The 12647-nt window shown below is 40.4% G+C and overlaps 1 protein-coding gene across 3 annotated transcripts in view; it reads right to left on the minus strand.

Annotated features, from left to right (window-relative positions):
• The window catches only part of FAM185A (family with sequence similarity 185 member A), a 67296-nt gene that overhangs the window by 39687 nt on the left and 14962 nt on the right, over nt 1–12647 (minus strand). For all 3 annotated transcript variants that reach the window (XM_070755132.1, XM_070755133.1, XM_070755131.1), the window contains exon 4: nt 8976–9114. In XM_070755132.1, coding sequence (XP_070611233.1) covers nt 8976–9114 — 139 coding nt within the window. The remainder of the gene's footprint in view (nt 1–8975; nt 9115–12647) is intronic.

Genomic DNA, 12647 nt, shown 5'->3' on the forward strand with positions numbered 1-12647 from the left:
CAACTTTGATTTCCTTTAGATCCTATTAAATTAATCAATATCCTTTTACTAATTCATGCATACTATCGTGCCAACTCCTCCCTCTTATGTATTCTCTGAAACCCTTACAAGAAAAAAAAAGATTTTATCCACTAAAAAAGATAATTATAGAGGGAAAAGAAGGGAAAGAAAAAAGAAAAAAGACCAAACTGTATTACTATAACATTAAATAAATTAATAAAGAGCTGATAGATAGATAAATTAGTGAAGATTGGACTTAATCCCTGGATAGTTCAGTGGATTTCAAGCTGGCTGAAGCATAGACATCAGAGTTATTGTTAATGGCGAGTATTCTGAGCAGAGACAGGTTACAAGCGGTGTGCCACAAGGGTCTGTTCTGGGTCCTATTCTTTTTAATATGTTTGTGAGTGACATAGGGGAAGGTTTGGTAGGGAAGGTTTGCGTATTTGCCGATGACTCTAAAGTGTGCAATAGGGTTGATATTCCTGGAGGGGTCTGTAATATGGTAAATGATTTAGCTTTACTAGATAAATGGTCAAAGCAATGGAAACTGCAGTTTAATGTTTCCAAATGTAAAATAATGTACTTGGGGAAAAGGAATCCTCAATCTGAGTATTGCATTGGCAGTTCTGTGTTAGCAAAAACTTCAGAAGAGTAGGATTTAGGGGTAGTGATTTCTGACAGTCTCAAAATGGGTGAGCAGTGTGGTCGGGCAGTAGGAAAAGCAAGTAGGATGCTTGGCTGCATAGCTAGAGGTATAACAAGCAGGAAGAGGGATATTGTGATCCCCTTATATAGAGCGCTGGTGAGACCACATTTGGAATACTGTGTTCAGTTCTGGAGACCTCACCTACAAAAAGATACTGACAAAATTGAACGGGTCCAAAGACGGGCTACAAGAATGGTGGAAGGTCTTAAGCATAAAATGTATCAGGAAAGACTTAATGAACTGAATCTGTATAGTCTGGAGAACAGAAGGAAAAGGGGGGACATGATCGAAACATTTAAATATGTTAAAGGGTTAAATAACGTTCAGGGGAAGTGTTTTTAATAGGAAAGTGAACACAAGAACAAGGGGACACAATCTGAAGTTAGTTGGGGGAAAGATCAAAAGCAACGTGAGGAAATATTATTTCACTGAAAGAGTAGTAGATCCTTGGAACAAACTTCCAGCAGACGTGGTTGGTAAATCCATAGTAACTGAATTTAAACATGCCTGGGATAAACATATATCCATCCTAAGATAAAACACAGGAAATAGTATAAGGGCAGACTAGATGGACCATGAGGTCTTTTTCTGCCGTCAGTCTTCTATGTTTCTATGTTTCTATGTAATCAAACATTTATTTTGAAATTATAAAATTGTAATATAATTTAAAATTAATGGTATTTTCTTTTTCCGTACACGTGATTGGAAAGAAAAATAAAAAAAATTCGTTACCCACAAAAAAAAGGGGCAAAACTCACTTCACAAATGTTTCACTTCGCAGCGTAAATTTGGGGTGTCTCCACTGCGGTCATAACTCGAGGATTACCTGTAATTCCTAATGGACAGATTCATAATCAACTTCAAGCAAGTTGATCCAAATGGGGCAGCTCATTTTTAACAGAAAGGACATGTGCTTGTCATCTGTGGCCACATTTGCAGGAACAAGTTCCACTGAAGTCATGGAAGATCTTTTGCACAGGAAAACATTTATGATGGAACTGTTGATCTCAAGCAGAATGAGCGTCCCTGCTCCAGATGAGCAGGGTGGTTCAAGATTTACCATATTTTTTGGAGTATAAGACGCACCAGAGTAGAAGACTCACTTTAGTTTTGGGGATGAATATAGGGGAGGAAATATCTGTTCTGTCGAGCTCTCTGGTAGACTTCTCCCAAAAATGCACAGGTACAATTTCAGACACACACACGTCTGAAAATTCAAAACAATGTTCTTTATAATGAAAATTCACTTAAACCAAACCCTCTTTTGGTATAGCAAAGAGCACTCGTCTCCAAACAAACTGGTAATTGGTACAAGTCCCTTATCAGTTCTGTGATACTTAGCTTGCAGCTGTGAGGCAATTCACAGTCCTTCTTTCACAAAGTGAAACACGCTTTGCTCTGGTTTAGTTTCAAAGCGGGGAAAAATCAGCACACAAAAGGTCAAAGTCAGCAAGGCAGTCACGAAACACAACGATCAGATAATCCTCCACAATGGCCAAACCCACAGGATGCTCTTTATAGCAGCCTCACTAATGACCACAGCCCCACCCAACCACAAGTGGCCTCATTTTCTTTGATAATAATCTCTCAGTTGTTGCTTCCTATGCATCGCTCTCCGCATGCGTGGCTGTATCATTAACTCTTGTTCTGAATCCAAGGAGGAGACAGATAATTGATCTCCTTCTGAGCTGTCTGCCACACTCTCCTCCTCCCTGTCACTCATGTCTTCTTGGTCAGAGGAGTCTTCAGCAGCAGATTCCACCGGAGGCAAAACAGGCCTGCAGCATGTGGATGTCTCCCCCACATCCACAGTCCTTGGGGCAGGAGCTGGGCCAGAGCTAACCACAACACCTACCAGGTATTCAATCTGGCTAGCATTCTTAGTCTGGTCAACTTCAGCACATTGCCTTATCCCCTGGTTAGGGCTGTAAAACAAAATCTTTGGAGAGAGTAACAATGAAACAGCCTGCCAAGCTGGGAAGATAGTTAGCACCTTGTTAGGGCTGCAAAGAAACTTATTTGGAGAAACTAGCGCAATGAAAAAAAGCCTGCAAAGACTTAGGGCTGGGAAAATCTTCTTTGGAGAGAGTAACAATGAAAGAGCTTGCAAGCGAGCTGGGAAGACTGTTAGCACCTTGTTAGGGCTGGGGGAAAAAAGCCACATTCTGAGTATAAGATCCACCCAAATTTTCTGCCTCTTTTAGGGAGAAAAAAGATGAGTCTTATACTCTGAAAAATATGGTAGTTTTTATGTCGCATGGTTCTTCCAGCCATGATTTTACAGAAAGAATAAAAACCCAGCGATTTAGGGTTTCAAAAGACGGATTTAAAACAAAGAAATTAAGCAAGCTTTCCAACAACTTTCCCAAACATTCCCGACTTCAGACTGACCGAATTCTGAAGCATAACACACCAGACATCCTGATTGTGGAGAAAAAGAAAGTATGGATCATCGACATCGCAATCCCAGTGGACAGCAGAGTTGAGGAGAAGCAGCTAGAGAAATTAGTGAAATACGAAGATCTAAAAATCGAGCTGCAACGACTCTGGCATAAGCCAGTGAAAGTGGTCCCAGTGGTACTTGGCACGCTGGGCGCAGTGCTAAAAGATCTCAGCGGACATTTGAAAACCATCGGAATTGACAAAATTTCCATCTGTCCATTGCAAAAGGCTGCTTTACTGGGATCGGCAAACATAATTCGCTGCTACATCACGCAGTCCTAGGTGCTTGGGAAGCGCCCGACTGGTGATGAAATACGAAATCCAGCATAGTGATCTCGTTTGCTGTGTTGTACTGACATAATAATAACAATAACAATAACAATAACAACAACAATAATAAATAAGGTGCCTTCCATCCTTTCGAGGTGGGTAAAATGAGGACCCAAATTGTTGGGGGCAATACTGTATACTGAGACCACATTTGGAATACTGTGTTCAGTTCTGGAGACCTCACCTACAAAAAGATATTGACAAAATTGAACGGGTCCAAAGACGGGCTACAAGAATGGTGGAAGATCTTAAGCATAAAACATATCAGGAAAGACTTCATGAATTCAATCTGTATAGTCTGGAGGACAGAAGGAAAAGGGGGGACATGATAGAAACATTTAAATATGTTAAAGGGTTAAATAAGGTCCAGGAGGGAAGTGTTTTTAATAGGAAAGTGAACACAAGAACAAGGGGACACAATCTGAAGTTAGTTGGGGGAAAGATCAAAAGCAACGTGAGGAAATATTATTTTACTGAAAGAGTAGTAGATCCTTGGAACAAACTTCCAGCAGACGTGGTAGATAAATCCACAGTAACTGAATTTAAACATGCCTGGGATAAACATATATCCATCCTAAGATAAAATACAGAAAATAGTATAAGGGCAGACTAGATGGACCATGAGGTCTTTTTCTGCCGTCAGACTTCTATGTTTCTATGTTTCTAAATACTTGGGAGTTCAAGATTTTTTTTTATTTCAAATACTCATATCATTTTAATTTCCCATGGAACATAAGTCATCAACACAGCCTTCTACATGTACACTCAATAATAAAAGCATGTTCAGTTACTCTCGAACATGTGGGGCATAAATCTCAACCTGATATTTCTTTAACATCGTGTTGCAAAAACCAGGCAGATGAATGGTATCAGTGTTCAAGTTATCTTCTTTAAACTGGCTGTGACACTTAAAACTTTTTGCTATATCCTGCCATAAAATTATGTGTTTTCACAGGGAGGGTGTGGAAAAAGAATATGTTTGCCTGAAAGCAGCCTTTTATGACAGCCAAATTTATAATCAAACTCAACTGTCTACATTAAAAACCTATCAGTCAACGTTTTATTTTTTTGAATAAGACCCAATAAACCAGCCTCACGTTTCAGCATCGCTATTCCTCGGAATTTAATTTAAAAACATCACATTTTATTTATTTATTCAAGCCTGTGTGTTTGCCCAGCCTTTCTGGCTTAAGTTTGAGCCAACCTCCAGTTCATTAGAAAAGAAGATGAAATGGTTTTAAATGCAAGGGTGGGTAGGGAGGGAAGAAGGAACAAACACACACACACACACACACACACACACACAAGCAAAAAGTAAGAACAGACACACACAAAAAATGAAAGAACAAATAAACAAAGCAGAAAAGCTAAAAACAAATCATTGTGTTAGCAAAAACTTCAGAAGAGAAGGATTTAGGGGTAGTGATTTCTGACAGTCTCAAAATGGGTGAGCAGTGTGGTCGGGCGGTAGGAAAGGCAAGTAGGATGCTTGGCTGCATAGCTAGAGGTATAACAAGCAGGAAGAGGGAGATTGTGATCCCCTTATATAGAGCGCTGGTGAGACCACATTTGGAGTACTGTGTTCAGTTCTTGAGACCTCACCTACAAAAAGATATTGACAAAATTGAACGGGTCCAAAGACGGGCTACAAGAATGGTGGAAGGTCTGAAGTATAAAACGTATCAGGAAAGACTTAATGAACTCAATCTGTATAGTCTGGAAGACAGAAGGAAAAGGGGGGACATGATCGAAACATTTAAATATGTTAAAGGGTTAAATAGGGTTCAGGAGGGAAGTGTTTTTAACAGGAAAGTGAACACAAGAACAAGGGGACACAATCTGAAGTTAGTTGGGGGAAAGATCAAAGGAAACATGAGAAAGTATTATTTTACTGAAAGAGTAGTAGATCCTTGGAACAAACTTCCAGCAGACGTGGTTGGTAAATCCACAGTAACCGAATTTAAACATGCCTGGGATAAACATATATCCATTGTAAGATAAAATACAGGAAATAGTAAAAGGGCAGACTAGATGGACCATGGGGTCTTTTTCTGCCGTCAGTCTTCTATGTTTCTATTGCAAATGCTAAAACGCTGACGACTGATGGATAATCTTATTGCTGAGTACTAACTCCTGCTCTGAATTATTGTGACAGAATTCTCCAAACCACAAAAAATTAAAAAAAATCCACAAACCGGGAATCTGGATGAATTACAACTAGAAGGCCTGGACACTGCCACATCCTAACCACCAGTAGAAAAAAATACAGGATATTCAATCATTCAACGCCTCTCAAATGCTAGGTGGAAATCCCCAGGCTTGGGACACAGGGCAGTCTTACCAACAGTAGGAGAGAAGTTGGCAGTAGGAAAACAGGATTTTTCTGTCTCTCAGCAAGTCTAAAAGTTCCAGGAAGCATCTCCAACCGAATCAGTAGGTCCCACAAAATATCCCAGTGACCATTTCGACCAAGGATAATGAAGCTACTGTTCTCGGCAATGTTTCAGATCCAATTCTTTTATTTATTTTTAATATTTTTTTGGGGGGAATAATTTTTTTTCTCCACCCTTACAAACATACAAATTTACATACCTTCAAATTTCAATACAATACAATAGACACTGCTCCAAAAAAAATGAAAAGAATAATAATAATAATAATAATAATAATAATAATAATAATAATAATAATTTATTGGATTGTATGCCGCCCTTCTCCGCAGACTCAGGGCGGCTAACAACAATGATAAAAACAGCATGTGACAATCCAATAATAAAACAACTAAAAACCCTTATTATAAAACCAAACATACACAAAGACATACCATGCATAACTTGTAATGGCCTAGGGGCAAGGAATATCTCAACTCCCCCATGCCTGGCAGTATAAATCCAGTCAACAAAGCAGTGGAAGTGATGTGCCGGTGCCTGGAGGCTGTTGGGGCCTGGATGGGTGTCAACAGACTCAAACTCAACCCGGATAAGACGGAGTGGCTGTGGGTTTTGCCTCCCAAGGACAATCCCATCTGTCCGTCCATCACCCTGGGGGGGGGGGGAATTATTGACCCCCTCGGAGAGGGTCCGCAACTTGGGCGTCCTCCTCGATCCACAGCTCACATTAGAGAACCATCTTTCAGCTGTGGCGAGGGGGGCGTTTGCCCAGGTTCGCCTGGTGCACCAGTTGCGGCCCTATCTGGACCGGGAGTCACTGCTCACAGTCACTCATGCCCTCATCACCTCGAGGTTCGACTACTGTAATGCTCTGTACATGGGGCTACCTTTGAAAAGTGTTCAGAAACTTCAGATTGTGCAGAATGCAGCTGCCCATGTCACACCAACACTCCGCAGTCTGCATTGGTTGCCGATCAGTTTCGGGTCACAATTCAAAGTGTTGGTTATGACCTATAAAGCCCTTCATGGCACCAGACCAGATTATCTCAGGGACCACTTTCTGCCGCACGAATCCCAGCAACCAGTTATGTCCCACAGGGTGGGCCTTCTCCGGGTCCCGTCAACTAAACAATGTCATTTGGCAGGACCCAGGGGAAGAGCCTTCTCTGTGGCAGCCCCGGCCCTCTGGAACCAAATCCCCTCAGAGATTAGAAAAGGCCCCACCCTCCTTGCCTTTCGTAAGCTCCTTAAAACCCACCTCTGCCGTCAGGCATGGGGGAACTGAGATATTCTTTCCCCCTAGGCTTCTACAATTTATGTATGGTATGTTTGTATGTATGATTGGTTTTGTAACAAAGGTTTTTAGCTGTTTTTGTATTGGATTGTCACATGCTGTTTTTATCACTGTTGTTAGTCGCCCCGAGTCCACAGAGAGGGGCGGCATACAAATCCAATAAATAAATAAATAAATAAATAAATAAATAAATAAAACTTCTGTGAAATCAAACTGTCCACTTAGGAAGCAATACTGATTGACAATCAATTTCACATGTTGTTGTGCATATTCAACTTTGTACAAAGAACAAAGTATTCCATCAGAATATTTCATTCATTCAGATCTAGGATGTGTTCTTTGAGTGTTCCCTTGATTTTTTTGAGCAGTATAGTATCAATCACCAAATTCTTAATTAAAATTCTTAATTTAGATCTACAGTGTTCCCTCGATTTTCACGGGTTCGAACTTCGTGAATGGCCTATACCACGGTTTTTCAAAAAATATTAATTACAAAATACTTCATGGTTTTTTTTATATACCACGGGTTTTCCTGCCCGATGACGTCATACATCATCGCCAAACTAACAATTTTTGCAAATAAATAACCAAAAAAATAATTATTGTTGATAAATAATTATGTTTATAAATATCAGGATCACTAAGTGTCTTATTCAATGGTGAGTACCAGTAATAATGGTGAGTAAATGGTTGTTAAGGGAATGGGAAATGGTAATTTAGGGGCTTAAAGTGTTATGGGAAGGCTTGTGATACTGTTCATAGCCAAAAATAGTGTATTTACTTCCGCATCTCTACTTCGCGGAAATTTGACTTTTGGGGGCAGTCTCGGAACGCATCTGGATTTCAAAGATTATTTTCTGTTCTCATTCAAGTTCAAAACTCTATTAGCTATCTAAATTTCTATTGGCTATTTGCTTTTTTTCTAGTAAATCCATGCCATAGTTCTTCAATACATTTTTTATTTATAGTAGAGTCTCGGTTATCCGTCCTTCGGTCATCCAACATAGGTAGTAATATTTAAATATTTAAAAAATCAAAATAAATAAATGGTTAGTACTGGGTTATTGAACCGGTCCAAAGATGGGCTACAAAAATAAGCATAAAATTTATCAGGAAAGACTTCATGAACTCAACCTGTATAGTCTGGAGGACAGAAGGGAAAGGGGGGGGGGGGGGGACAGGATCGAAACATTTAAATATGTTAAAGGGTTAACTAAGGTTCGGGAGGGAAGTGTTTTTAATAAGAAAGTGAACACAAGAACAAGGGAGCACAATCTGAGGTTAGTTGGGGGAAAGATCAGAAGTAACATGAGAAAATATTATTTGACTGAAAGAGCGGTAGATGCTTGGAACTAACTTCTAGCAGACGTGGTTGGTAAATCCACAGTCACTGAATTTAAACATGCCTGGGATAAACATAGATCCATCCTAAGATAAAATACAGGAAATTTTATATAAGGGCAGACTAGATGGACCAGGAGGTCTTTTTCTGCCGTCAATCTTCTATATTTCGATGTTATTGTACACACGGCTGCAGCTTTGGGTAAATGGCACCTGGGTTTAAACTCCTATCAGGATACTTCTCTGAGAACGTAATCTTAGCAAAAGGCTCTATTTTGTTCGTTAATAGAATTGTGTTATCTTCAAAATCTTGTAAGTTTTCCAAGGCACTTTAAAAATGGCTGTGCTATATTCAGCTTTATAAACACAGGCAGGCACTAAACCCAGTACGGTAAAAAAAGAATACTTTTCCTTAAACAGGCATTCGTTAGAGAAACGTTGCCCTAATAAAGTCCTTTTGCCCTCTTACCGTGGACGCTGCCCAGTACGATGTCGCCAGCCGCTGAAGTCAGAAACGAGGAGTCGGCGTACAAATATTTAGCTTTGAGCAAACCGTTTTCACTGGTAACGTTAATGGATGACCCTTGGAGCTTTTCTACGCTCACAATCTATTGCAAGGGAAAAAAAGGGGGGGAATTAAAATTATTGTTGTTGTGAGCCGCCCCGAGTCTTCGGAGAGGGGAGGCATACAAATCTAATTAATAATAATAATAATAATAATAATAATAATAATAGTGCAGAATGCAGTTGCGAGAGCAATCATGGGCTTTCCCAAATATGCCCATGTTACACCAACACTCCGCAGTCTGCATTGGTTGCCGATCAGTTTCCGGTCACAATTCAAAGTGTTGGTTATGACCTATAAAGCCCTTCATGGCACCGGGCCAGATTATCTCAGGGACCGCCTTCTGCCGCACGAATCCCAGCGACCAGTTAGGTCCCACAGAGTGGGTCTTCTCCGGGTCCCGTCAACTAAACAATGTCGCTTGGCGGGACCCAGGGGAAGAGCCTTCTCTGTGGCGGCCCCGGCCCTCTGGAACCAACTCCCCCCAGAGTTAGAATTGCCCCCACCCTCCTTGCCTTTCGTAAGCTGCTTAAAACCCACCTCTGCCGCCAGGCGTGGGGAAATTGAGATATTCTTTTCCCCTAGGCCTTTACAATTTTATGCATGGTATGTCTGTATGTATGTTTGGTTTTTATAATAATGGGTTTTTAACTGTTTTTAGTATTGGATTATTATTATATACTGTTTTATTACTGTTGTCGGCCGCCCCGAGTCTGCGGAGAGGGGCGGCATACAAATCAAATCAATCAATTAATGATAATAATAATAATAATAATAATAATAATAATAATAATTATTATTATTATTTTTATTATTATTATTATTATTATTATTATTATTATTATTATTATTATTATTATTATTATTCTCTGAGAAATAGCCAGTCAAGTGCAGGGGTGATTTCATTGAGGGCCACATCAGGTTTGTGTTTGACCTCAGGGAGCCAGAGTGGGCGTGGCCAGGGTGGGCGTGGCTAGCGTGACATCACTCGTATCGGGGGCGCCTGCGACGGCCTGAGTGCTCTGCCAGGGAAAATGGGCTCTCAAGCTGTGTTTTGGCCTGCAACGGCCTCCTGCAGCCCTCTCTTTTTGCTGGCTGAGGGCTTCAGGAGGCCACCGCAGCCAAAAACGGAGATCATGAGAGTCACATGCAGCCTTCCTGAGCTCCATTTTCACTGCAAAGACACCACAGTACAGTGGTACCTCTACTTAAGAACGCCTCTACTTACGATCTTTTCTAGATAAGAACCGGGTGTTCAAGATTTTTTTTTGCCTCTTCTCAAGAACCATTTTCCATTTACAAATCTGAGCCTCCGAAACTGTAACCAGAAAAGGCAGGGAGAAGCGTCCATGGGGCCTCTCTGGGAATCTCCGGGGAGGAAACAGAGCCGGAAAAGGTGGGGAGAAATCTCCGTGGGGACTTTCTAGGAATCTCCTGGGAGGAAACAGGGCTGGAAAAAGTGGGGAGAAGCCTCCGCGGGGCCTCTCTAGAAATCTCCTGGAAGGAAACAGGGCTGGAAAAAGTGGGGAGAAGCCTCCGTGGGGCCTCTAGAGGAATCTCCTGGAAAGAAACAGGGCCAGAAAAGGTGGGGAGAATCCTCTGTGGGGCCTCTCTAGGAATCTCCTGGGAGGAAAGAGGGCTGGAAAAGATGGAGAGAAATTTCTATGGGGCCTCTCTAGGAATCTCCTGGAAAGAAAAAGGGCTGGAAAAAGTGGGGAGAAGCCTCCGTGGGGCCTCTCTAGGAATCAGGGCCTCCACCCTCCCTGTGGTTTCCCCAGTCGCACGCATTATTTACTTTTACATTGATTCCTATGGGAAAAATTGCTTCTTCTTACAAATGTTTCTACTTAAGAACCTGGTCACGGAACGAATTAAGTTCATAAGTAGAGGTACCACTATATCATTTGCAATGAGATTTTGGTTTCTGGGCAATTTTCTTGACTTTCTTCGCTGTGCTTGAATTTAGGCAAAGGCCCAATTTCTGATTTGCTTAGATCAACTGCCTGGCTGGTTTACCTGTCCTGCAGAGCAAAGATCACATCTAAGAAAAGATCTTGGCTTCTCTGTAGACACCTTGGGGAAAAAATGCATTTGGCTGGAACTGCTGGTAAGTTTGCTTTGGCTCCAGCCTAGGAGTCTATGTTCTGCCAAGGTGCCAATCCCATTAAATATATAAAATGCTTGAAGGTTGTTGAATTAATTCTAACCTTGGAAAAGCAAAGGAATCAGGAATGTGTCAGGGTAACGCATGGAATAATTTCAGACTGGTGCGTTGGTTATGACCTATAAAGCCCTTCATGGCATCGGACCAGAATATCTCCGGGACCGTCTTCTGCCGCACGAATCCCAGCGACCGGTTAGGTCCCACAGAGTTGGCCTTCTCCGGGTCCCATCGACTAAACAATGTCATTTGGCGGGACCCAGGGGAAGAGGCTTCTCTGTGGCGGCCCCGACCCTCTGGAACCAACTCCCCCCGGATATCAGGGTTGCCCCCACCCTCCTTGCCTTTCGTAAGCTTCTTAAAACCCACCTCTGTCGTCAGGCATGGGGGAATTGAGATATTCCCTTCCCCCTAGGCTTATAAAATTTATGCATGGTATGTCTGTTTGCATGATGGGTCTCTTAAACTGGGGTTTTTAAAATTACTTTTTATATTAGATTTGTTATATTTGTCTTTTTTACTGCTGTTAGCCGCCCCGAGTCTGCGGACAGGGGCGGCATACAAATCTAATTAATTAATTAATAAATGAATGAATGAATGAATAAATAAATAAAATAAGTAAGTAAAAAAAATAAAAAAAATAAAAAAAATAAAAATAAAAAATAACATAAAATAAAAAAAATAATAAAAAAATAAAAAAATATATAAAATATATAAAATATATAAAATATATATAAAAATAAAAAAATAAAAAAATAAAATAATAAAATAATAAATAAAATAAATAAAATAAATAAAATAAATAAAATAAATAAAATAAATAAAATAAATAAAATAAATAAAATAAATAAAATACGTAAATAAAATAAATAAAATAAATAAAATAAATAAAATAAATAAAATAAATAATTTTTTTTTTTTGCTAGTATAGGTAGACAGGGGTGGAATCAATGGTGGGTTGCATCTGGTATGGGGCCACATGGTAATGTGGTAGCAAAAATTGGGGTGCACATGTAGTTGCGCTTCCCCGGTGAGTGGACCCTGTGTAAGATTTGGCTTCTGCACATGTGCCATAAGCGAAATCTCACGTGAGGAGACTCTTGCGCGTGACATTTCGCCCATTCCGCTGGTGAGACCTGTTAGTACAAGGTACATGGTTGTTAGGGATTGATATTGTAAACTGCATATTGTACACTTGTACCAAACTTGTACTTAAAGAGTTAATGTGCACTTAAAGAGTTAACTTGTACTTGAAGAGTTAATATTCAAGGCTGTTTCGTCACTTCCTCATTGAAGCTATAAAAGCTCATTATTCTGCTCAGTCACTTCCTTTACCTTTGCCTGAGAGCGGGGAGTTATGTTTAAGCTTAGTGCTTGTATAAGCTTTGTGCTTATTATCTATATTGTATTTTGCT

The sequence above is a fragment of the Erythrolamprus reginae genome, chromosome 6 (genome assembly GCF_031021105.1).
Source record: "Erythrolamprus reginae isolate rEryReg1 chromosome 6, rEryReg1.hap1, whole genome shotgun sequence".
NCBI classification, from domain to species: domain Eukaryota; kingdom Metazoa; phylum Chordata; class Lepidosauria; order Squamata; family Dipsadidae; genus Erythrolamprus; species Erythrolamprus reginae.